Here is a 23,991-nt window from a genome sequence, read left to right on the forward strand (position 1 = left end):
CCCCTGTACCTGGCACTGGTGAAGCCACACCTCAAATACTCTGTTCAGTTTTGGGCCCCTCACTGCCAGAAGGACATTGAGGTGCTGGAGCGTGTCCAGAGAAGGGCAACGAAGTGGTGAAGGGTCTGGAGCACAAGTCTGATGAGGAGCGGCTGAGGGAACTGGGGGTGTTTAGCCTGGAGAAGAGGAGGCTGAGGGAAGACCTGATCGGTCTCTGCAACCACCTGGAAGGAGGGTGTAGCCAGGTGGGGGTCAGTCTCTTCTCCCAAGTAACAAGCGATAGGACAAGAGGAAATGGCCTCAAGTTGTGCCAGGGGAGGTTTAGATTGGAGATTAGGGAAAATTTCTTCACCAAAAGGGTGGTCAAGCATTGGAACAGGCTGCCCAGGGAAGTGGTGGAGTCACCATCCCTGGCAGGATTTAACAGACGTGTAGATGTGGTGACTGGGGACATGGTTTAGTGGTGGGCTTGGCAGTGTTGGGTTAACGGTTGGACTTTATGATCTTAAAGGTCTTTTCCAACCTTCCAAGACTCTATGACTCTAAATCGCTTCCTTCTCTTCAGTGTTTTTTAATTGCTTGACTCCTGAATCTGCAATACACAAAACGTCCTTTTTTTCCCATCAATACAAATAGCAAGTACTTCAAATCTATGGAATTTAACTTAGTGTTTGGCAGTGCTATTATAAAAACAGTATTTTCTCTGTTCATTTCCAACTTCGACAGAAACAACTTAGAACAACTTGGTCATCTAGGAATGATTTATACCCAAGACTTCCATCTTGCTCCTCAGGCCATCACATCAGACTCATGTGTCTTAAGAATTTTTGAGTGGTAAATATGCTTTCTTCATTACCTTTATAGCAAATTAGAGGTACTACTAGAATAAATCAATAATCATTTTTACACATGAATCAATAAGCTCCTTCAGTAAGAACATGAAGTGTACATGTACTTTGGAAGATCTGTCTTAACAGCAGGTCTAAATTCATACTGAGAGATCAAATATTTGCACTTAACCAGCTGACAGAGTCTGCTGCAGGCTGAACCATGTTTATTTTCATTTCATTTCTTTCTCTCCCTATCACCCCATCTGTAATACTATTTGGGCACAAAACTGAAAAAAGTTTGACGCTTTATTAGAAGATCTGGCTTATGAAAACAGAGCTGATAAATAACTGAACTGGCACTTTGGCCACAGACTGCCTACCCATTCTGCCTAAGAGATGCCTGTGCCGGGACTGGATCTGTAAACACGTGCTCTGTGAGGGGGCCAGGCCGGGCTTGAGCAGGCTCTGCCTCGCTTGTACCGTTCTCTGGTACCTCTGTAGCTTCTGTTGCCTCCTCAGTAGACTGGGACTGGTTGATCTTCCCATTGCAGACAGCAGCCACCTCACCTAAAAGACAAAGAACAGTGTGAGATGTACTAGAGAATGAGCTGGTAAGTTCGTTATACAGAAATCAGGTTGTCAATTTCTAAATTTATCCTTCCTTGCCAAATTCAACCAAGCCCTGAGCCTGCACCACAGACAGCAGCTCATCCAGTATTTTCTGCTTGGATGGGGAATAGAGGCTATTTTAAACAAATAGCCCAACATCAGAAGTTCTCCAGGGCTGCCCACTGCAGTATGGAGTCTGCAAGGACATCATTATAGTTTTCATATGGGCTTAACTGACTTCACAAGAAGAGAACGTTCAGAGGAGACAGCATTGAGAACAGAAGCAATTGTAGCAGGGCAAACATTACCACCTGTCCAAAATACTCTTCTATATGACGCCCGCAACCAGGCTGCAGGATGTGGATCACTCAGAGAGAAAAGGAGGGCTCTAAAGAGGAACGTACCAAAAGGGCTTTTGGTCTTCCTGTACCACGTTAAGAAACTTCTTGAGGCCTCAGAAGTAGTTAACTCAGGCACAGGAGGATGCAGCTGTAAGACCATAAGCTCATATGGGACTACCTATAATTGGACTGCCATTAAGTTTTATGTCCCCAAACTCACTCTGTCCCTTGTCCAGCACAGGTGTGTCACCACGTGAGGAACAGTTGCTTCGTGGCACATTGCAGCGGGTCGCACAGCCCACCAGAGTGATTCCTGCCAAGACACCATCTGTTCCAGACGACTCTTCAGGATTTACATCTCCCTCCAGAAAGATCTCTCCTGGAGGATAATCACTCTCACTGGCCGCTGAAGGGCAAAGAACAGATTCTCCCATAAATCTAGCTGTCACTGCTAATTTAAATATAGCAGTACTCCTGAGGTAACCATATGGATGGAAGATGCTGACCCTCAGGGTTCACTACCCTGGGGAGGCACCATAGCATCAGTCAACATCATGGTGAATCCCCTCATCCCTAGCATCAACATCCAGGCCAGCTACAGAGCCCTCCCAAAGCTGAGCAAGGCTCACTCTTGCTCCCAAGAACCATCTTTTACGTGCCAAAGGAATGACTTACTAAACATTCAACAGTGAGGGATCTCCATGGAAAGCTCCTACAAGAAGGCAAGATCTGAGTTACGGTTTTGAGAGACAATTACAGAATGCAGCAAGGTCCAAGGGTTAGTTCTGAAGTGAGAACACTACATTTTTCACTCCTCAGTGGAGCAAGTGACCCTGTGCAGATCACAGTCAGTGCCTGGGCCCGACTTACCGGGGATGCTGGAAATGCAGAGCACATGAGCATTGCAGACAGTGAACTGGTCCACCACTGTGCCAGGCTGATTGGCATCAATAATTACAACTTTACTTGTTGACAGCGTACTAGTGAGGATCCAGACACGACTGGACGTGGCATCCATTTCATGGAGCTCCTTCACCTTCAGGAGAAAAAACACAGAGCAGAATCAGTGCTCCTCTCAGATCAGACCGAGTGTATTAGTGCTTGGCAACATTTACACATGCAAATACCACAATGCCAACTTCAAAGAGCCAAGTCTCTTCCAAGCTGATACAAATAAGTAATATTGGCTATGCAAATTTCATTCACATTGCCGCACTAGTATCTGGAACACTGGCCAAAGAGCCTATAATTTCTCTTCTGAGATGTCTGACTAACGTATCGCTCAAGATTGGCGTTAGACAGAATCCCATGGAGCTGGGATGCACTCAACCTACCAGCTTAAGCAAGCTGATCTCAGAAGACTATAGGGCAACAGTGTAAGACAGCTGTGGAAAAAAACCCACAAACCAGAAAGGATAAAATGTTGTATTATTATCTGCAAATTACAGCTTGGTTCTTAACCAAAAAACCACTTAAGACTATTAAAAAACAGAGCTGGAATAAATCGTCTGAACCAAATGGACTCATGGACTCCGCTATGTCTATGTTCTTTTTTAGCAAAGCTTTGCCTGGTTTTTTGTTTTGTTTTTTATTTAATTTACAGTGATGAGGACTCCATAATCTTCCTCATTCCTCACTCAAGCACTTAATTACACTTATTATTAGGATTTTTTTCAAAATTCGAAATGTTTCAAAAGCAGAAATTGGGAAAATTTTATCCTCGATGATTTATCCCAAATCATACAGAAAGTTACTGAAGAGCCAGAACACCACAACCCTGCCCTACAAGACGATGCCTCAGAAGCACAAGCTAGAGCATTATATAGTACAAAGGTACTGAGAGATGGGGCATGTCAGGGATGGAATGAGAAAAAACACCGGAAGAAAAAAAAAAAATCCATTTTCTTTTCTGACCTTTTTCTTTTCAGGAGATGTATGGTTACTTTTGTTGTTCTCGCCTTCCACTTCCCTATCGCAGGTGAGGGGATCACGTCCAGGATCTAGTTTCTGTCCATTCCCAGACTCCTGCTCCAAAGGTCTCCATCCCATGAGATTGACTCCAGCTGCACACCACAGCTATGTAACAGAAACAAGAATCTTAAACTAAGAATTCTGGAGGCTCCAGGCTCCCTTGAAATTCAGGCACCTTTGTAAAGAACTGTGGACACATGTCAAACATCCAAAATATCTAGTTGGAAACAACAGATCTTGTTGATTTCTACTAGAAGACATAGTCAGATTTGATGGAGTTAAGATAAAGGTTCTCTGTAACCTAGTGAAAATCACTGTTTTTTTGACAGATTTGACTAAACTGATTCAAAGAAAATAAAGATAGTAAATTAGGTGCATAACTGAAAACAGGCTTCCGAAATGTCCTCAGGTTTTTCTGACTCTAGGGTTCCTAAGTCACTGTAGCAAAGCAAGCAGGACATGGCAGATGTTACTGGCTCAGGGTACAATAAGAAGGACTGTACAATCCAAATTGACAGCAACTGCTTGGCTAAGGATACACATTCAGCGCACTCCTGTTCCCTAGTCCCCCTCCCACCTCTTGCACTCTTCTGCTTCCTCATGCACTCCTTTGCCCAAAAATCAGTGTTTGTCTGATCTTAGAGAGTTATTTAAAGAACTAAGACAACAAAAAAATGAAGTCACAAAAAAAGGAAAAGGAAAAAAACAAACCCTGCTGGTTTATCATTCTACATAACAAGTGTAGAGTGAAAGAAGCACACTGCGTATTTTCTGAAATCAAATCTAGCTAACCTCCCATCAGCTATTTCCATGTAGTTTTTTAGGAGAATGCTGGGAACAGGACTACAGAAACAAAATCATAAAGGAAAGATGCTGAACAGAATATTATCCAAAGATCACACCAACCTTCTAGAAACAACTAACAGCATAAGAATTTTCTTACAACTTAAACATAAGAATGACATCTAAAAATCAGGTCTGAATGAAGTTAATGACAAACTGCCTATTTCAAAACAACTAGTTACAGTAGATAAATGTGCTACCTGCAGAGAGATGACCATCTATTCTCAACTGTAAATCTACTCAAAAGATTGATAGACGCAGCTTCACAAAAATCTGCTCTAGATAATTTTGGCCTGTTTACCAGTGAATCCCAGTCAACAGTGGAATCTAAGAAAGAGTGATGAAATGCATTTTTACTTTCACCTGCTCGTTTTCACGAATTTTTATATTGTGTTGTATTATACCCTAAGGACTCTCAACAAAAGCCTTAGAAGCATGAAACGTTGCTGATATTATGTAAGAGTTGTCTCAAAAAAACGTAAGATGTAAGACAGAAGCACAGGACCTGGCAACCAGAATCAGTTGAGAATTACATCCTTACAGAGAAAGGTACTTTCCCTTACATACACTAGAAACCACCATTCAAAAAAAGGAAGTGAAAGATAAAATTTGGAATATATAAGTAAAAAAAAAAAACAAACCAGATTGTTGTAAAAATTGCACATTTAGTGACCAAAATTCTTTGCTTATTCTACGTCCCCTTTCTGGACTGGAATGGTATGCAGAGACAACATACCTTCATGGTGGGGTCCTTCTCTACTAGTGGGCGACAATATACAGGCACGGGGACGTTCTTCATGCGAGTATCTTCCTGACCACCATTGGGACTCAGCTGTGGGCGGGAGAAAAGACAAAAAAGACAGTACAAAGCTGTAAACACCAGGGTATGGTAAGACAGATGTAACCAATATGGCAGAAAACTTATTAGCCTCAGAGGTGGGTGCTGCCGAGGCTTCATCTCAGATCATGTATGAAACAGAGTTCCCGTACGGACAGGAACAGCCTACCTGAGAGACTGCCTCTCTCACCATAAGGTGCCCCAGAGCCTATACACTGCACTGCTGACAGAGAAGGGGTTGTTAACCGATGCTCCCTGCAAAGAAGTCAGAACACTGGCGTTCTCTTCCACCATGGCCTGAAAGCCATCCACTTTCAAGCCACACTGCAAGACTCCTTCCTTTCGGGTAGTCTTTGACTAACCGGTCAATGAGCCATAGGCCAACAAATGAGGCTGATGACATTTGATTTTGTGTTACTGCTGGGGAGAAGTGGGAGCAAATTGCACTATATTTGGTTTTTATACTAAACAATTGGTAAAGTTCTCAGAGTATAAATGAAATATCTAATGTTCAAGCCCAATTATAATAACAAAGGAAATAAAAACAAGTACTGGGCTCTGGACAAAGAAGATTAATTACTTTTGGTTTAGGATAGGTTCTTTCAGCACCTTCATGCATGACTTTGGTGGAGACACAGAAAAGATTAATTTAATCTGTGCCTACAATTATCATACAAATAAAACATGCATATGATACCTGTAAAGGAAGTATTTAAGGACTAAGGCTAAGGTTACCAGTGGGAGAGTTAGGTCTTCACTGGTTTCACTGTGAGGGACAATGTCCCCTCAGCCTGTCCGGAGAGTGCTCCCTACCTGCTTGTACTTGGCAGGGAGGCTCCAGCCGCAGGCCTGCAATCGCCCGTCATCGTTTCGCACATGCTCCCGGACCTGGCGGTACTGCTCCCGTTTCTGTTCACGACGTGCTGAGGACGTACAGTCACTGAGGAGAGAAGCAACAGCGTTACTTCTCAATCTACGGTTAATAACAGAAGCTGAATGTTAAGGTTGAGTGTCACTACGGCAGACAGAGGAAACACAAAGCAAATCAAATACATCTTTGAAAAAGATGCAGGAAATCGGAGAGAGAAAAACCCTGTTAAGAAGCAGACATAGGCATCCCTAATCTGTAACTCCCAGTTACCTGAGCAATGTGGCAGGCCAAATCATTGTCATCTCCACTTCAGTGCTCCAAGAGCCCTTCAGAAACAGGGAATCACCCTTCCGTAAGACCTACCAATCTATGAGATTACACCAATTTTTGCTTAGCTATTACAATTTACTGATCTAATGTCTCCATCAGGAAGGCATTTTGAGTTCCTCCCTTCTTCATTACAGTGAACTATTTATTTTTCTGTCCGTTTTAAAGCTTTCTCTGCAGACAAGGAAAATATGCACTAACTGCTGTGAAACTGCTGGTTTCAACAGAACAATTCTGGCTTTGCACTGGCAAGGGTTAAAAGAAAAATTGATCTGTGAGCTCTTAAGATATGTTTTAATATAAACAAAGGCTGTTTGAATATCAGTTCAAGCTTTCAATAGGTTTTTAAAATATCATACCAATGTATGAACAACATAAGCAAAAAAATCCAATCCAAAACAAAAACCTCTACACACATACACACATAATGACATATACACTTAAACAAAAGACAACCCCCTTCTAAAACAAAACACTTCCCTGCACATGCTTCCTCCCTGGGGGACAGGATGAGAGAACAAACAGCTTCTGACAGTGGTTAGTCACATCATTTAATGCACTGCTGAAAAGCACTCAGACACCACACACTGATTATGATACTGTAATCAGATAAAAAGAACAGTATCTATAAAATACAAATTTACCTTGCTATAAAATACAAATTTACCTTTCTAAAGACAATCTCTCTTCTCCTTACCTAGCGCTTTTCCAACAAATCCTTCCCATTGCAGAAGTATAATACTTTACCATCACATTCCCCAAAGTCCTTCTACAAAAACATACCATGTATGAAACTGTACAACCTCGTAACGCTAGAACTCATGCGTTTTGAAGTCAAGTAAAGCACAGAAGAGTTTTCTCCCTTGATGTCAGAGAAAATACAGGATAGGGAGAAGACTCTGCAGTAGCAACATTTAGAGGCTCTTTTTTAGCATGGTTAAGATTAAAACCAAATATTTTAACCTAAATTTAACCTAAATTTAACCTAAATGTGCTATTGAGAGAACTTTTGTCTTCACCTAAGCTCCTTGTCAACAGGGTTGGGTGAGACACTCCATCCCACTGTCCCAATGCTGCCATCACACTCAACCACAAAAGCCCTACTTCATTCTGTCACGCAGTCTGCAAATATGAGTGCAGAACTAGGGCTGACGACAACTCAGGACTACAGCAGTCCCTGCTGATGCATCATGGCCCAAAAGCCACAGCAGTGATACGTTTGGGAAGACAAAGTTTGCTGAGCCCATCCACGTGGTAACTGATGAGTAAAAGATCAGGGAGATAAACCACAAGAGACAGAAACATATTAACACCACACAGACTTTTTTTTAAAGTGGCAAACAGCTTATTTTAAGAAAAGCTGCTATTTGGGAGAGCTGCAAGTGGACCTGGCTTGGCACACAGCACGTGACTCACTCTTCAGGGAAGAACTCTAGGGTGCGGCTGCCGGAGGAGATCTGGCACATGGTGTGACTGCGACGCTGGCTGAACCCTGCTGTTGTCGGAGACTTGTAGTGGATGTTCACAGATGGGTAGGTCCTCTTTGCTGGTGGGGGACTCGAGGAAGAACTGAACAGACGGCTGAAGCTGGGGACAGAGAAAGGCCAACAAATATGAGAAAAGGTGTGTGGGGAGACAACACACCATAGATTCACAACTGGGGAAGCAAGAGGTATGCAAACAGGGGCTGTCAGCCCTTCATGAAAACTGCTCTACTTCAAACATAGAGCTAAATCCTCAGTTTGATTGACATAAGGTGTTTTTAGGTTCCAGAAACGGATACCTTCTGAAAACAGCCCTTTATTAAAACTGATTGTGAGTGTATGAATATTTCCATTCTGGGGTACCTGCGACCTTTTTTTCAACTTGCAAAACAAAACCAATGCGGATGTTCAGATCTGATCTTAATTTTGCTAAGGACAAAGGAAGCCCTCGAAGGCAAAATGGTTCAGCTAACAACACTGTTAGTTGATGTTTCCTTAATGTCAGTCTATTAAGTTGCTGCCTAAAGTAGAAATGGCAATACTTCCCCTTTTCTTAATCTTACACAAACCACCAAAGAACTTACAATTGCCAAATGGTGGATTTCTTCTTCTCCTGGACAGATGGATGCTCACGGGAAGCTCTAAGGACAAACACAGCAGAAGCAAGCTAATTTCAGCATCTCTTACCCAAGTTTCTGTCAACCAGCAGGCCATTTCTATCAAGGAAGCCATACCAAAATTCAGAATTTATCCCAACAGGTTTCAAAACACGACAGAGGAAGTAACATGCACTGGTCTTTAATGTAAGCACACCCAGCCACTTTATGTTTCAATGTTGACACGAAGTGCAAGTAAGTACGTTCAATTTGAAGTTTTATCAACTGCCTGCAACATTACCACTGCTACAGTACTAATCTGGTAACTACAAACTCCAGCATTATATTCACTTCAAGCCATAGCCTTTAGGATTCATTAATTAGAAGCAACCCTCTTCCCTACAGCTTCTCCTAGCTTAATTAGCACACAAGAAACAAACAAGACAAACAACTGCTCCAAATAATGATGGCAACTTCAGATTTGCAGTCCAGGTTCAGGAATAAGAGAGAAAGAATTAGGTATTAGGAGAGAAGCATCTACACTTTGGAAAACTTTCAGCACTTCTCAACCCATATGTTGGTTGGGGTTCCATTGACTGCAAGGGCAAACATGGCCAGGTTCCATCCATAATAGCAACCTTCACCAACACGCAGTCTCACCTGATCATCTCTGTCCACCTGACAGCCTCCTGGAGCTCCATCAACCTCTCTTTGTACTGATTGCGCTCCATCAGAACCCGAGCCATTTCCACACGAGTGAAGCGACGGCGTTGAGCTATGGGAATGTTGTCCTGCAGGGGGGAGGAGCACTGCTTCAGCCAACAAAAGATGGAAGGGGATTCATGTTAGTACAGGGCAAGTCAGGAAACAGAAAGACATATTAGTTCTCCTCCTGTTCTGTGAGATTACCCCCAATTTTCCCATATGAGGTGCTAATTCTAGACAAGTGAGCTCCAAACTATGGCCCATGGACCTCTGCGGTGTTCTGCAAACCCATTCAAATTAGAATCAGAACCACCACCAAATTGAAAACTCCACCCAGGGACTATTGCCAGCAAGGTGCTTTGATAGTCTGCAAGGAACTATGAGAGTTGACAGTGGTCCATTGGTCCAGAAAGTTTGGAAACTGAAGTTTTAGTTCATTAGCAAATCCAGTCACAAGCAGCAGGGAGCATCACGTAATGCCATCTGTCCTCTCAAGAGGACTAGGAAGGAGGCGTTCTGTTAGTACACACTGATAAAGGTGTAGGGCACAAGAAACTAAAGAAAGGCCTTTTCCTCTTTGGTGACACAACTTGGCCTTCCAATGAGGGCATGTGCAGCTTTGGGTTAGGACGCAAGAAGAATGAGATTCTGTTTGTCTCTTCTGAGGAGTGGAAAACGAGAACAACATGGCTAAGTAGGGGAAAATATCTGCGCAAAAAGAAATCGTAAGGATTTTGGGAACTCGTTACTAGGAAGTGGCACTGGGTTGTGCCTAGACTGTGGCAATTCCCAAGCTCAGCCTGGCTGGTGAGTACTGCTGAGAGCTGGAATAGCACAAATTAACCAAGTCCCTCTCCAGCCTGCCTGGATTTGGAATAAACCTGTATGACCAGTCAGAACAAGAAGTGTATAAATGAAAAGGAATTTTACAAACTTTTTTTTTTATTATTTTAAAAAACCAGACCTCCTGTCAGTTCAGCTTAAAACAAATCCAGTCCTCTTCAGCATTTCACAAGCACAACTTGAAAATTTTCCGATTTACCCAAATTCTCAACAGATCAAGTTCACCTCAGTTAAGTCACGAGAATTAGCTAGAATTGAACCTGCTCTGATACCTTTCACGAAGTAAGAACACAGTAATATTGGAAAGAAGTGCATCTAATTCCCTGTCCTAGCAGAGTGACATTTACAAGGAAAACTTCTGTTACCGCTTTGGTTTGCCTTTTTTTTTTTTGGCTACAGTTGGTCTTTGTTGAAAAGCCTCTACCTCATCCAAACAGTTTGAAGAGCTGCCATATAAGAACAATCTATGAGCCTTCTCTGCCTATATCATGTAACAGGCAGTATTGGCTTATGTAAAAGAAATAATGAGAAAAACAATACCACAAGATTGAGATTACAGAACCAATAAAAGAAGGCAGTTACTGCTGCAAAGCTGCTCGTATAACCTGGATTTCACTGCATAACGTCCTCATGGCTTACAGCTTCACTACCAATGCAGAGACAAGCTCTTCCGGAGAAGCCTGACTATCACAAGACCCCGACAGAAAACACACTGCAATTCAAAATGAGGGAGAACCAAATAAAAGGGGGGTGCTGAGCAGGCTTCGCTCTAGCACCACTCTGCAGAAACTACATTGTGCACGGTATTGCTACTGTTGGCTGCTCATCTTTGCCAAACTATGGTCTGAAAGTCATATGAAGAGGTAATCTCACAGCACCCGTCTATTAGCAATGTTCATCAGCAACAACCTGCAGTTCACCAGCTTTGCCCTCATCATTAATGAAGGCAGATCAATCTGCATCTCAGTACTCATATATATGAAGTAATACAGAGTAAGTATATAAACCCCCTTTCCCCGCAGGCATTTTAGTAATGTAATATACCAATTCTGTACAGAGATAGCTGCTTACATCCTCCACCTCCTCTTTGGGTTCTCGTCGGGCAACAATCGCTTCAGATTTCACTCTAGGAAACAGGAAGAAAGGCATCAAACCAGCAAGTGATACTATGGCTGGCCCTGAGATGTTTTGGGAGGAGAATCATCTATGGGAAGGTCTGTCTGCATGCACCACAAGGAAACCTTTTCAAACTGTGAGCTAAGCGTACAAATTATGAGATGCTTCTCTGATATTGTTCCCTCTCTCTTGCAGCATGTTTCTCTGAACAGCTTCACCAACATCATCCCGTTTCTTTGGAACATTTGATGTAAGCACCAAAATCCTGATCACTGCAACAGTCCAGCCAATTTCTATTTCAGAGCCATAATCAAATGTTGGATGAGTTCTTAAGCATGGGAAAACCGAGCCATTATCAGCAGTGAAAATGCTGGCTTAGGTTCTTCTTCTGGGCTGCTTCTGTTTTCAGTTGCAAAAAGCCCCTAATGTGAAGGACAGTTTACCATAGTGGTAAAGAAGAGAACACCAAATCTGTCTTAATAAAATACTTAAAGTATTTATTGAGTGCTTTTAATTCCTTTAAACTCCATACCAAGGTGCAGTCATGCAGTCCCATTTGAATTACAAGCATTTTTATTAACAGCAAAGACACTGTGGAAAAAAAAATGCTGTCTCCATCTCCTAAAAAGGCACATTTGCCAGATAAAAGCCCATGCCCCTACTGCATGATATATTAAATATATTATGTATATTATGAGAGACTCAAAAACTCATTTTAAAAAAATGAGACCTATTTCCACTGCTTCTGAGACTACTTTCATTTCAGAAATTTTGAACAATGAAGAGACCAGTCTGTGTTATTCTTGGTGATTCTGTGCTTCAGATTACAAAGGCAACCTTCCAGATTCCAGCTGCAAAATAAACACTGTCCTCTGAACTGAGATACGTGGTGCAATGCACAGCTAGTCCAAATGTATTTATGTTGCTCTGAGCCCCGTGGGGCTCAGTTTCATGGATGTGAAATCATCACAGGCTTTGCTGGGCATACAGGTTTTGGTTTCTCTAGTTTGAGTGGAAAATCGGAAGTGGGACCTCTCCAAATGCTACCTGTATAGGACTTTAAAAATCTCTTCTGCCTCTTCTTCTCATTCTTAACATGAACAATGAAACAATTAACAATGCTGGCATTGTAATATTGTTTGTGGGAATCTGTATTAGCCCTTTCATTAAATGAATGGGCATTCACTCCTCTCAGAGCTGTCCTGGCTGCTGCAAGGAGCAAGCTCTTGACAGTTTCCTTCAAAACCAATGGTTTTGAACTTCCTTTATTTTAGTTTATTTTTTTTAAATTGCAAATTGAAACTCTGAACGCTTCACTCCAGGGAACCTGGCTTTGCAGTTGCTGCTGCAGAATCCTAGTCCTGGGGGGAAAAATTCTGGGGTTTTTCTAAGGTTCAATAACCCATTTCAATTCAATAAAAACAAGGTAACACTAAAAATATCTCAGCCAGCTACCATCAGCCTTGAAGTGCTCTTTAAGCTACCTTTAAATTCCAGTGCTAACCTCCATGAGGGAAACAGAGTAAACCAGCAGAGGAGATGGGTTTATCACTAATGTCCTCCCAGCTCCCTGGGGCAGGGTCGGAATCACTCACCTTTTCAGCTCCTCCTCCAGCTCCTTGACTCTGGTTTCCATTTTGGCTTTGGCCTGCTTTGTTGCTTCAAGCTCTCCCTTCAACACTTCTTGCTCTCCAGACAGCTGGTCCACCTTGGCAATCAAATCATTCTTCACAACGTTCAAAGCATTTCTTAAAGGTGTGAAAGGGACAATAAGCAAAAATACCCAAAACCAGCAGCTGTCCAAAAGAGAGACCTGAAACTAAAGTCACAGGCACCACGAGGAGAATTGAAACGAGTATATTTAAACAATTCAGTCCAGCTATAACTTAAGGAAAGAGGGAGCTGCAGAAGAACATGGAAATCACCATAATTGGTCAGGATGAGGTTTGTCCAGTCCTGTGTCCTGACTGACAGACCAACATCTCCTTAAGAAGACAGAATACCACAGAAAGCAGGTGTAGGGTAACCTATCACCTGCATAAGATTCAAATCTATTTTTAACAGAATGAAGATCTGAAACACGCTTTCCAGAACTGCTGTTATCTGTAATTGTGGATAATTGTGGATGATGGTGATATAAATAAGCATTTCCAATCAGCTCCAAAATATCTTAAAATCTTTAAAGTTACCAGCTTCCTATCAGTAAGTTCTCCAACTCTCCCCTGGGAGTACTTTGCGTTCCTCTTCCTGGGTGCTTAGCTTTAGTATCTGCTGCTTCTTTATCAACTCTAAAATCTTTGAAAGCTCTTCTCAATAGTAAGTAACTTTTCTTTCCAAATAGCAAACTTTGCAAATAAAAAAACTTATAAACAGCAACATCCACCCGGAGGCTCAGAGCCACATCTAGATTCCCAAGCAAATTAAAAGCTTGCCAGTTGGGAACAGACCCTACCAGCACATGCTCAGAGATTTCACCCAAGTGCCCGCAGAAAGGAAACAGTTAGGAAAGGTGCTTAGAAGAGCAATTCCTCTTCTGCAACTGAAGGAACAACAAGTGTTCAAAAGAACCTGTTAGATAAACAAGCAAGCCCCCGTGAGGTAGGAGTTCTGGCCAAGATCTACTTCAAGATGACATGTCAATTATAACTAGGCAGGCAGTTCAGAGCACGCAACAGTTTCTTACTTGGTCTCCAGCAGCTGCGAGTTCTCCAACAGCAGATTCCCCACTTCTTTGCCCATTCCTGAAAAGAAAGGCCAGGCAGTTTTCACCTGCTCTCCTAGAAATATGAAGCTTGTGTGGCACTGCCTGACTCATGCTTCAGGAAGAGAAAACACTTTTGTTAGGCTTCCCTAGGCTTCTGTGTCCTGCTGTGGAGAATGGAGTGCCTCTTGCTGAAAGACCATGCAGCACTAGCAAAGACACCCGTGTGTCCTTCTGTAGAGCCCAAATGCAGACTTTTAGCTTATTACCCCAACTTTCACAGACTCCCAGCAAGGAGAGCTTCACTAATGCCAGTTAGGGGAAGTCAAGTCAGTAACTCCTGGTTCAACCATGTGCAACCATTTTTTGTCATCACTCATACAGAAAGAAGGTAAAAGTTCATGGGTTTTTCACAGCAGCAGCAGAACACTGTCCAAATTGCTGGCCAGATCTGTACATCAGTGATCTTCTTTCTTAGTATAAGCCAAATTTTCTGTTTCTCAGTACAGATTTGGGATCATGGTTGTGACCAGTTTCATGCACATGAAAGGCTTCCCATTATCAGCCTTCCACCAGAGCAATTGTAACAGGACTTTAGACTGTCCATTGCTCTATCTACCTTTAACAATTTTCCCACAGATGTTAAATATCTGAAGTCTCAGTCCCATCACTTAAGACCCACACTCAAGAAAACATCTATATCAGACACACTGCACTTTGCACTTGGGCATCAATGTACGACGACTGCAATACGCAGATTGGGTTGGAAGCACTTTGAAAAATCTCAGGCTAAGAGTGAAGGTTGAATTCAGTATTTCATAAAACCAGACGGAAAGGAATTTAGGGACCAAAAGCATATCTGGATTGTTTCCTGCTGCCAGGGACTTGCTGGCTCCCAGGGTCAGCTTCTATTTTACAGTGGGGAATAAAGGCCAGCTGAGAGCTAAAGGCAAAGAGACCTCCCTCTGTCGAGGGACAGTGCTGAGGGTTGCAGCTCATTTCTCACCACAAGTCCCAGAGCTTAAAGAAGTCTCACAACCACCAGTTTTTGTGCTGAAGTGCTCCTTGTCCTGCCCTCTGAACTACCTCTTCCTTTATAGCAAAGACATTAACAATTTTCATGATCCGTTATTTGCTGATTAATTAATATTCGCAATAAAATAAAAACAACACAATCTTGAAGTAAATGGAAGTTAGAGAAACATGGTAGCATACAAGAAGTGAGAACACATCACAACACTCCGACATACAGATCCTCTTCCCACAGTTAAATGGGATGAATTTATGATGGCAAAAGCAAATTCCCAGCAAGAATGAGTAAGAAGCAGCATTTTCAATAACTTTAAAAATTAGTAGACAGATAATTAATCACTTTGATGTTTCAGGCAATGTGTTCTTTGGATGCTGTGTCAAAGTATATTGCAAACAGCAAAAAAGTGAGATACACTAACTGCAGTGTAAACCAAAGTGTATTTTTGGTTTGGTAAGGTGCATGACCTGTAGCCCTTTCTTTTGTGGCATGCCATATGTTGACTGTAAGACCAAAAGGTCATCTGTTTATTATTTTCTTGTTCCTTTTTAGTGATTCTACAAATGATGAAATAATTATTTAGCCAGTAAGACATTAAAATGGCACAAGGATGTTACAGATGCTGAGGGACATCAAGGGAAAGAGCTCTTCCCCAGGTTTTTTTGGACTAAATCTTCTGCCTTCCCAATCTTGAGTCATCTATCCCTCTCTGTAGCTGTTCTTGGGATAGAAAGGAACTCTGGTGAAGAGGGTGAGCTATCATGCCAGAACTAAAAGCTATACAGCATCCCAACCATCAGTATCCTTACCATGGCTTCTACTTTATTTGTGTGTGACACAGTCACAGCCCAATGCTTTAACCAGGGAGAGGTCTGAAGGGCTAGTTTTGCAATAAAGAAATGGATGAAGCCATCCCAGAGCCATAGAATGGACACCATGACAACTTTATGCAGCCTGTAACAGGTAAAAAAACCACTGTGGAGTGACTAAAAGGAGATCTCTTCACTCTTTTGTGGCGTGGAGCAAAGGGAAAAGAAGTCTGGACAGAGCCCTGTCTAACAGAGCCCATCCTACCCTGTCCACCTCCCATAGCCAGACAAATAGTGTGAAGCATCAAAGTGGATAATCAACTACAAGAAACAGAGGAGAATACCCAAACCACCACTAATGACCAGCTGCGTCCTGCTTCTTGGAGAGGTGATGTCACCATCACACACAAAAAAAAAAGGTAATGCAAAACATATGGAAGGATGTTCAGTGAATGGAAGAAATTTAGAAAAAAATGCACATTAAAAAAAAAAAAAAGAAAAAAAAAAGAAAAAAGGCCTTCGCCTTACCAAAGAAATCATCCCGTACTATGAGAGCCATCCCATACGAGAAAGGGAACAGAAAGAGATGGGGACAAAGGGGAAGAAAGGAAGAGAAAAAAAGCAGCCATTAAGTACCAGTCTGTAAATAGCAAACAGAGCAGCTCATCAGCGTGTGTACATCTATGTGTGGTGCCAGTATATGTGATGCTCAGTAGTAACTAACCTACACCTCGTTCTGCTGCAATCTGGCCTAACAGGGATTTACACCTGAGATGTCAGGACAAGCTCGAGATGAGCTCATCTGTTTCTTTCATCTTCATCATTTCCCCTGGCCAGCACATCTCTGGGTTTCCCATCCCCATAACAAAGGTAGTTCAACAGACATTATGAACAGGGTGAGGGAAGGACAGGGGCAGGAGGAAAAACAAAAGGGGGGGACAGATATCAAAGCTCTCATCTGGCCTTTTTGCACAGGCCCAAATCCACCTCCGTAGTGCAACAAACTCCAACTCAACTTTGGTGGGAGGTTTTCTGAGAAACGACCACAAAAAAGTGGCTTACAGTAAAAACATTTTAAACTAGGCTGATGCCATCCTATTATTTTGTAACCTCACAGGCAACACCAAGAGGTGCCAGGGAAAGGAATGTGACAGACCTCATCACCACACAGCATTAGGCTGTTGCACTGCGTACGTCACCTGCCTTTACTACAGTGAAAACTTCATCCAATTTGCACTGAAATCAAGAGAGATCCCCTTGACTTCACCTGAAATTGCATCAGGGCCCAAGTGCATTTTATGAAAAGGTGCAAACCTTCTGACGACAAACCATGGCCCCATGGCAGGGAGTCTCCTTCACCAAAACAAAAGAGACAGACCTGCCAGAAAGGCAAAGCTTCAATGACAGACAGAGGCTTTGCCACTCCAATCCATCAAGAAAGTGGCTTTAATGTCACTACAGCTATTCCAGAACAGGGCCAGTATGCATCAACTAACCCACAGCAGCCATCATGCACACAGAGGGATTCCTCACAGCGTGGTTTGCTGAGAGGAGACTGGGACCCTCACTCAGTCCTGTGCCCACCCAAGCTCTGCTCCAAGCACAGCACCCATCCTGATAGAAAAAAAAGCACTGTCAGCCCCAGGACCTCGAGTGACAGGCCAGTGTAACACAGCAGAGCAAACCTGCAGAAAGCCACACAAGAAAAGCTTATTGAAACGCAGCAGGCGTGTGAGCACAGAGCCGGGATGTCCTGCTGCCCAGGGACCCACCGGTGCAAGGCAACCAAGCGAGGCGAAGGTGGGAGAAGTCCGCAAAGCCAACCGTGTTTGGACAAGAGCAGGGGAGTATCACACGTGTATACCACGTCATTCGACCTCAACAAGGAAAAAGAAACAAGAAAGGAAACTGAGCAGAGGAGATACACACCTGAGAACTCCCCTATGGGCCATGTCCAGCGAAGCACAGAGAGACAAGGGAAAAAAGGAAGTGAAAAAAGGATCAATCAGTGACTGAAACCAACAAAATAAAAATTTTGTTAAAAAAAAATTAACAATGATTCAGCCATTTCAATGTCAAAAGGCATGAAATAGTAAGGACAGGACCTGCCATGACTGTAGATGGCATGACTCTACATACAGGACATAAAAAAAAAATCAAGGGAAGGTAACCCGTAGTACAACTGCAGCCACATGCCTCAGCTGCCCCCAGTTTTCCAGACATGAATCTCAGGCAATTGCATCTTCCTGGACTGGATAAACCTTCATTTCTCTTTATTGTCTCTTTATTTAGTCCTGTACCACTAAATGAAGAACAGCTAGTTCCCACTACCATCTCATTTCCCTTCCCCTTGTGATTTTAGCAACTAGATCTTCTGATTATAAATGTGCTCTTCAATGACGCTTCAGCTTGCAAAAGACAATCAGTGGCATTTAAAAACTTTTTTTGCTTCTTTTTTCCAATGCAGTGCTGGGACTCAGTTTGATAATCCCATTTCAACTTCTGCACATAAACTTACCACTAATATGGCTGAATTTCTGTCTTCACCACAAAACCCCTCTTATTTGAAGGGAGGTTTTAATTTCCAAAGCAAACAGTCGGACATCCTAAAACTGAAAGGAAGGACCTGCCCATAGCACACAACCAAACTGCTAGCGCTCCTTCGTGTCCAGAAACTCTTGGGATAGGGCAGAGAAAGAGGAGCCTACCCAGGACCAAGAGGCAAGAACCTGAGATTAACAAGTGAATGTGCAGGAAAATAGCCAACTAGTATTCCTAAGGCTGTAGTGAGAAAGAAGAGAATTTGGTCTGCAATTACCACTAATAAATGATTGTTCTCACTACACATTTTTCTCCAGAATACTTCCTATGCAAACTCACGTATAGAAGGCAGTATTAGAGATGGGGGGGAACACACATATTTTGTTATTTTATATTCAAAAATTGCAACGAAGAGTGCCAATTTTGTACCAATAGATGCTGGCCACTTTGCAGATATCCAGGAGAAATGAGTGAGATTTTCCATTCAAGAAACAGACTTGCCTGACTGCTACTCCTCAAGGGTAATTTCTCTAAGATCCTTCTATTTTGCAGTCCTCTTTAATGAGATTTCTCTTTCTGTAAGAAACTGAGTCCAAAAGGAGAGAATATTCTTTGAAGATTGATTGCCAAGTTTTGAGAGAGACAAGAGGAAGTATTCAAATTTCACTTAGTTGGGGTAAACTTCATTAATTCTTAGGATTTACAGAGAGAAGGGAGCTCCAAATACGACCCAGAAAGAGAGAGAACTCTTTCAGCTTGTGGATCTAGCTTCTTACATTGTGTCCATAAAGCACAATTTCCTGTGTGGCTCTTAAGACTCTAAGGTAGAGCAGGAAGAGAGAACAATTTATCTAACAAAAAAGGCAAAAGTTTGAATAATGTTGACAGATTTGTCAGTACTAAGATCTCGTCTTTTGCTTCCACCTTTACCAGACTTTCTCAGTGCTTTCTATTGCACAAAGCAAAAAGAAAAAAAAAGAAAGTACAAATTTCATTTCTTGGTCAGAGACATGACCTCTAAGATCTCTCTTTGCCTTCCTCCCTTTGTACAATCCTGGCAACACGTGTGTTCATTTTAAAGAACACTTATGTGGACAGAGTCAGTAGTTAGATGAACATTTCTCATAGGAAACTCACAGAACTACCTGATTTCATCACAGTCCAACTCCCAGGTTTGAAAAGGAACCAGGAGAAGCCTTCCTATTCTGCTAGCCCGCTGTGCGATCACCTGCAAGAGTTTTGCTGCTCTGCTCAAACCAGGAAACTGTCCCAGCACAGAAGTGTCCTCTTCGTAAGCCACACTTACATGGGCACTGTTCAACAAAGTCTCTCTACATTTTTATTACAAGTGGTAACTGCGAAACAACAGATGTCTCACAACCCAAAATCAATCACTGGTCTTTGGGCAGCCTTATTACTGGAAGAGGTGAAGCACCTTTGACTTTAACTGAAACTGTGCTGATCAACCCTGCAAGGTTTGGGCAACTGAATTTTTTGGCACTTTGAAAACAACAGACTGCATTTCTCACTGATCATTGGGTGAGACTAAGGGTAATCCAAAGAGGAAGTGGATTCCCAGAAGGCAGGCTTCCAGAAGTGGGAAATAGGTTGTCTGAAGCAGTTCATACGCCAAGCAAATAATTTTCCTGAATAGTAACTCTTAGAAGCTGACAATCCCTGATGCCCCAGCCATTTTGGAGAGAGAAGGAAAGCAGCAGTTGGCACAGCAATTAGTGGAAAATAGCCATATAATCAACTATACACTCTCCTAGATAAGGAAGCACCTGAGGACCAAGGTAAAATAGATGGGCAATGGCAAGATTGTCAGCAGTTTTAATGCTTTGGTTCTGCTAGGAAGAGAGTTCCCAGTAATCTATGGGGGCTGGCTAACCAAAATTAATTCCACAGCAGGGAGATGAAGCTTTAACGGTCGCATGTAGTTCCTACTGTCATCTTCACTTTAAGTAGGATTCCCAGGCCTTCTGCAATGACTGCTATCATCCAGATGATTCTCAAACCTGGAAATCTTGATTTTCTTTCTAAATTCTTAGTTTTGTAGGTATCTTCACATGTTGGCTCAAATCGCAGGCAGAGAAAGCCTGTGCTTTCATCTTGAGTCTTCTGTAGATTTTTTTTCTTCTGGCAATCTTGAGTTGGAGGTAAAACAACAGATGTTTTAACACTTCAGGCAACAGTCATCAATCCACGCATGAGAGCTCTCTTGCATGTTGCAGGGCTAGCACCATGTTTCTAAAAAAACCCCAAAACGTATCTGTATCAAAAAGGTATTGCAAGCATTCTGATGATAGTCTGGAATATGTTCTTACATTCCAGTCACACTATTGCCTGTAATAGTAACAATTTCACAGATTTTTGAGTTTGATAAAGCAAGCAGTATTGATTTCCTTTCCAGTCTTTAGTCCACGTCTTCACGGTTAAGTCTTCAATGAACAGGGTAAAATCTCTGCAGAAGCATATCCTTTTAGAGGATCCTGATACAAGACTTATATTCAAAGGTGATACAAGTATCTTCCTAATTAAATTTCTGCAAAGGTGAGCTGCTGCAAATCTGTGACATGATTCAGCTCATCCTGTTCTGGACATATATAAAGAACCAAACTTACAAGAATATCCATAAGCAGCTCTTATGTCAGTAAATGTACACTTTCAGATCAGATCCCTTGCTACTAAATGCATAAAAGGCATATTGTTGGAGTCTTCATGTCTTCTAAGAGTCCTTAAATCAAGCAGTAAAACAGAAAGTGAGCTCAACAGTTACAAACTCTGTCAGCTGCCCTTGTTGTCTGAGTATGCAAAGACCACTCATAATGTCATGATTCTGGAAAACGGCCAGCAGGACAAGCTTAAATTCTGTCACAAATTAAGGTCTAGATACTCAAGAGTCCAACACCAAATAGTATGGCAAGGGCTCAGACTGCTACCTGAGGAAAAGCTGCTTCTCTGAGTGCTTCAAAGTCCTAGTCAGGAATATTGAATATAACCAGACTTCAGGTATTACAAGCTCCTTCAAAATCAGCCTAAAAAGTTAATTACTACACCTCTTCGACTGACTATAAAAGGGTGAAAACTGCAATACAGACCATAGTATTTCCATATCATTTCAACTTCAAAAACTTAACAAAAGGAGTTAGTTACTTTCAAATTTCAAACAAACTCTTTATTCCCAGTGAAATTGCTAGTGTGTAAAATTACTAGGAGGGGAAAAGTTGGGGGAGGAAGCAGAAGGAGCAAATTTTGTCTTCAAGCTGTTTGTGTAGGAGAATCCTATAGAAAAATAACTTCTGCACATAAAGGCAACACAAACAAAAGTTACCCAACAGTTTAAGTTATTTTATAAGTAAGCATTACTGTACTGCAGGTACATATTTCAGTCACATAATGTCTCAATTTCCATGCAATTTTTTTAAAAGCCAAACATTCAAGTTCTGGGGAAAAAAAAAAAGAGAATTTAAGTGCTTCTAGAAGCTTAATGTAGTTGTCATCATACCAGAAAAAACAGAATGGTTCTAGACAAGTTTTTACCTAGCAGATCTGCTCCTTCATCAACATCTCCGATAACTTCAGACCCTGCTGTGGAAAGTTCATGATACAGAGAGTCTGTGTTGATGCCGAACGCTTTATTCACAATTCCCTGTGTTGGGCTGTTGTTGGAAGAAAAAAAAAACCAAAAAACAAGGACTCTTGTTACTTGGCAACATTTAAGCTAGAACATTTTATCTCTGAAATACTGAGCATCCCAGACCATTGTGATCAAAACTGAGAGCACGTTCCACCTGCTCACTGATTCAGGGAACGTACTGAATAAAGAAAAAAAGCATGTTTTATTCCCCGTATCGAGGACAAGTGCCTATCACGCACAACCTCAAAACTCACCCAGTTGACTTCCTTTTAAATCATATTAGTTAATGAATATTCAATATTTGACACAAAAAGTTCAACTTGCAGAAGCTCTCAGCTCTGACTTTTCAGACTCTGCAAGGATTCCCACACTCCTATCACTTTAGCTAGCAACCTCAGATAGCAGTAAGATCAAATAAGGCCTCAAATGTTGAAAACAGCAATGGTCTTTTTTCTTTGCCAACTAGCAAGTGAAATCAGCCTGAAGGGTTAGTTTCTTCTTGGGGTGAGTCTATGCACCGAAAGGCTTCTTCAGATGTCAGCAAAATATGTATCATTAAAGATAAATCGAAGTTAATGTTTTCGAATCGTATCACACAGGAGCACATTTCCACCTCTTAGTGTCTTTCGTACCATCAAGAATCTTCTTGCATTTCTCGACAGTCTTATGGTTCAAACAGAAAACAGCTGTTGCTGGAGGCAAGGGTGAGGTAACCTCTGGGGTTGTCGTTGCCTACTCTAAAAAAAATTGTCTTAATGTGAGTACAAACACTTTTAAGTGCCTTGCATTGTATGAGAGCAATCAGCCAGCATGAAAAGAGGCTGTGCAATTTTTCCAGCAGTCTAACAGAAAGGTCAGTACCACTGGAGATTATTTCAAGTTGTGTGGCTCCATTTTTAGCTAAATCAAGTCTTGCTGATAAAGCCTGGAGGTTACTAATGGGGTGCAGTAGCTGCTTCTGATATTGCAGTTACAGCACATTGCAGAGAAAAGAAAAAAAAACCAGCAGTCGTTTTCTAATTACAGAAAAATTACAGCTACCCAGACATCTGAGAGCACTGAGGAGTTACAAACTGGTGCCGTGACTGCACCAGAATTATTCAGTTCATGCAGTCTAATGGACAGCACAAGTGACAAGAAGCAACCAGCACTCAGCATCTGACCTGAAGACCCAATTCAGCTTGAACCTACCTCCTGGGCACCCAACTTTGAGAAACTGTACGTATCTCAAAAGCATTCTGCTTTTAAAGCAGCAAGCACACTGTCCAGCAGCCCGAGTCAGCTTGTGTCTCCTGTGGCTTTCAGTCTCACTACCTGGATCAGAGATCTCTGTCTGAAGAGTTCCCAGTGCAGCAATCCTCTCCATTGCCTTCTTTTCCTTGGGTCTGACCAATTTTCAATCCGATCTCACCAGTCACTTTTGTCTTCCCCACACAGAGCTGTTTTGGCTACCTAGATTCCTCCTGCACCTGACCCTACTAATTGTCCGTGCATCCTACAAATTCTGATGGGACCTTAACTGTATGTCATTTCACAGTTGAGAAATGCATCTGTTATTGCTGCTCATACCGTTCTTGATGAGGGTGCTCAACAGGTGGAATCCAGTCCAGATTTGGACTGTGAGAAAATCTTGCCTTAACTTTGTCAAGGTATTATCTTCCGCTTACCTGTAAGAGCTAGGGGGTCATTTTTGGTGGTGTAGTGCCAAATTACACACTGGACGAGTGTAAAAAAGAATGAATCCTTTAAAATTAAGCACTAGACCATAGTAAACCCAAGGTGCCTAGACTAATAATTCTAGACTAATACATGCCTCACAGAAATAAAGTGCCAAAATTAATAGACTTTAGGGAGCTAAATAGGATTAGCACAAAATGGGTGATGGATAGGAACCAG

The 23,991-nt window shown here is 42.1% G+C and overlaps 1 protein-coding gene across 31 annotated transcripts in view; it reads right to left on the reverse strand.

The window, feature by feature from the left end:
* Positions 1–23,991, reverse strand: part of MAPK8IP3 (mitogen-activated protein kinase 8 interacting protein 3) — a 79,653-nt gene that overhangs the window by 11,906 nt on the left and 43,756 nt on the right. For 10 of the 31 annotated variants that reach the window (XR_008579421.1, XM_054843201.1, XM_054843200.1 and 7 more), the window contains 15 exons: positions 21,999–22,117; positions 17,844–17,855; positions 16,443–16,460; positions 14,058–14,115; positions 12,970–13,122; positions 11,303–11,384; positions 9,371–9,522; positions 8,699–8,755; positions 8,047–8,217; positions 6,246–6,372; positions 5,331–5,426; positions 3,695–3,856; positions 2,651–2,816; positions 2,001–2,186; positions 1,211–1,397 (listed from right to left, as the gene is read on the reverse strand). Coding sequence is in view for 30 of the 31 variants with exons in the window: in XM_054843201.1 (XP_054699176.1) it covers positions 1,211–1,397; positions 2,001–2,186; positions 2,651–2,816; positions 3,695–3,856; positions 5,331–5,426; positions 6,246–6,372; positions 8,047–8,217; positions 8,699–8,755; positions 9,371–9,522; positions 11,303–11,384; positions 12,970–13,122; positions 14,058–14,115; positions 16,443–16,460; positions 17,844–17,855; positions 21,999–22,117 (1,746 nt within the window). In the remaining variant the exon portion in view is untranslated. The remainder of the gene's footprint in view (positions 1–1,210; positions 1,398–2,000; positions 2,187–2,650; positions 2,817–3,694; positions 3,857–5,330; positions 5,427–6,245; positions 6,373–8,046; positions 8,218–8,698; positions 8,756–9,370; positions 9,523–11,302; positions 11,385–12,969; positions 13,123–14,057; positions 14,116–16,442; positions 16,461–17,843; positions 17,856–21,998; positions 22,118–23,991) is intronic. The other 21 variants (XM_054843208.1, XM_054843207.1, XM_054843199.1 and 18 more) reach the window with 12 other exon arrangements.

The sequence above is a fragment of the Grus americana genome, chromosome 15, assembly GCF_028858705.1.
Source record: "Grus americana isolate bGruAme1 chromosome 15, bGruAme1.mat, whole genome shotgun sequence".
In the NCBI taxonomy this organism is placed as follows: domain Eukaryota; kingdom Metazoa; phylum Chordata; class Aves; order Gruiformes; family Gruidae; genus Grus; species Grus americana.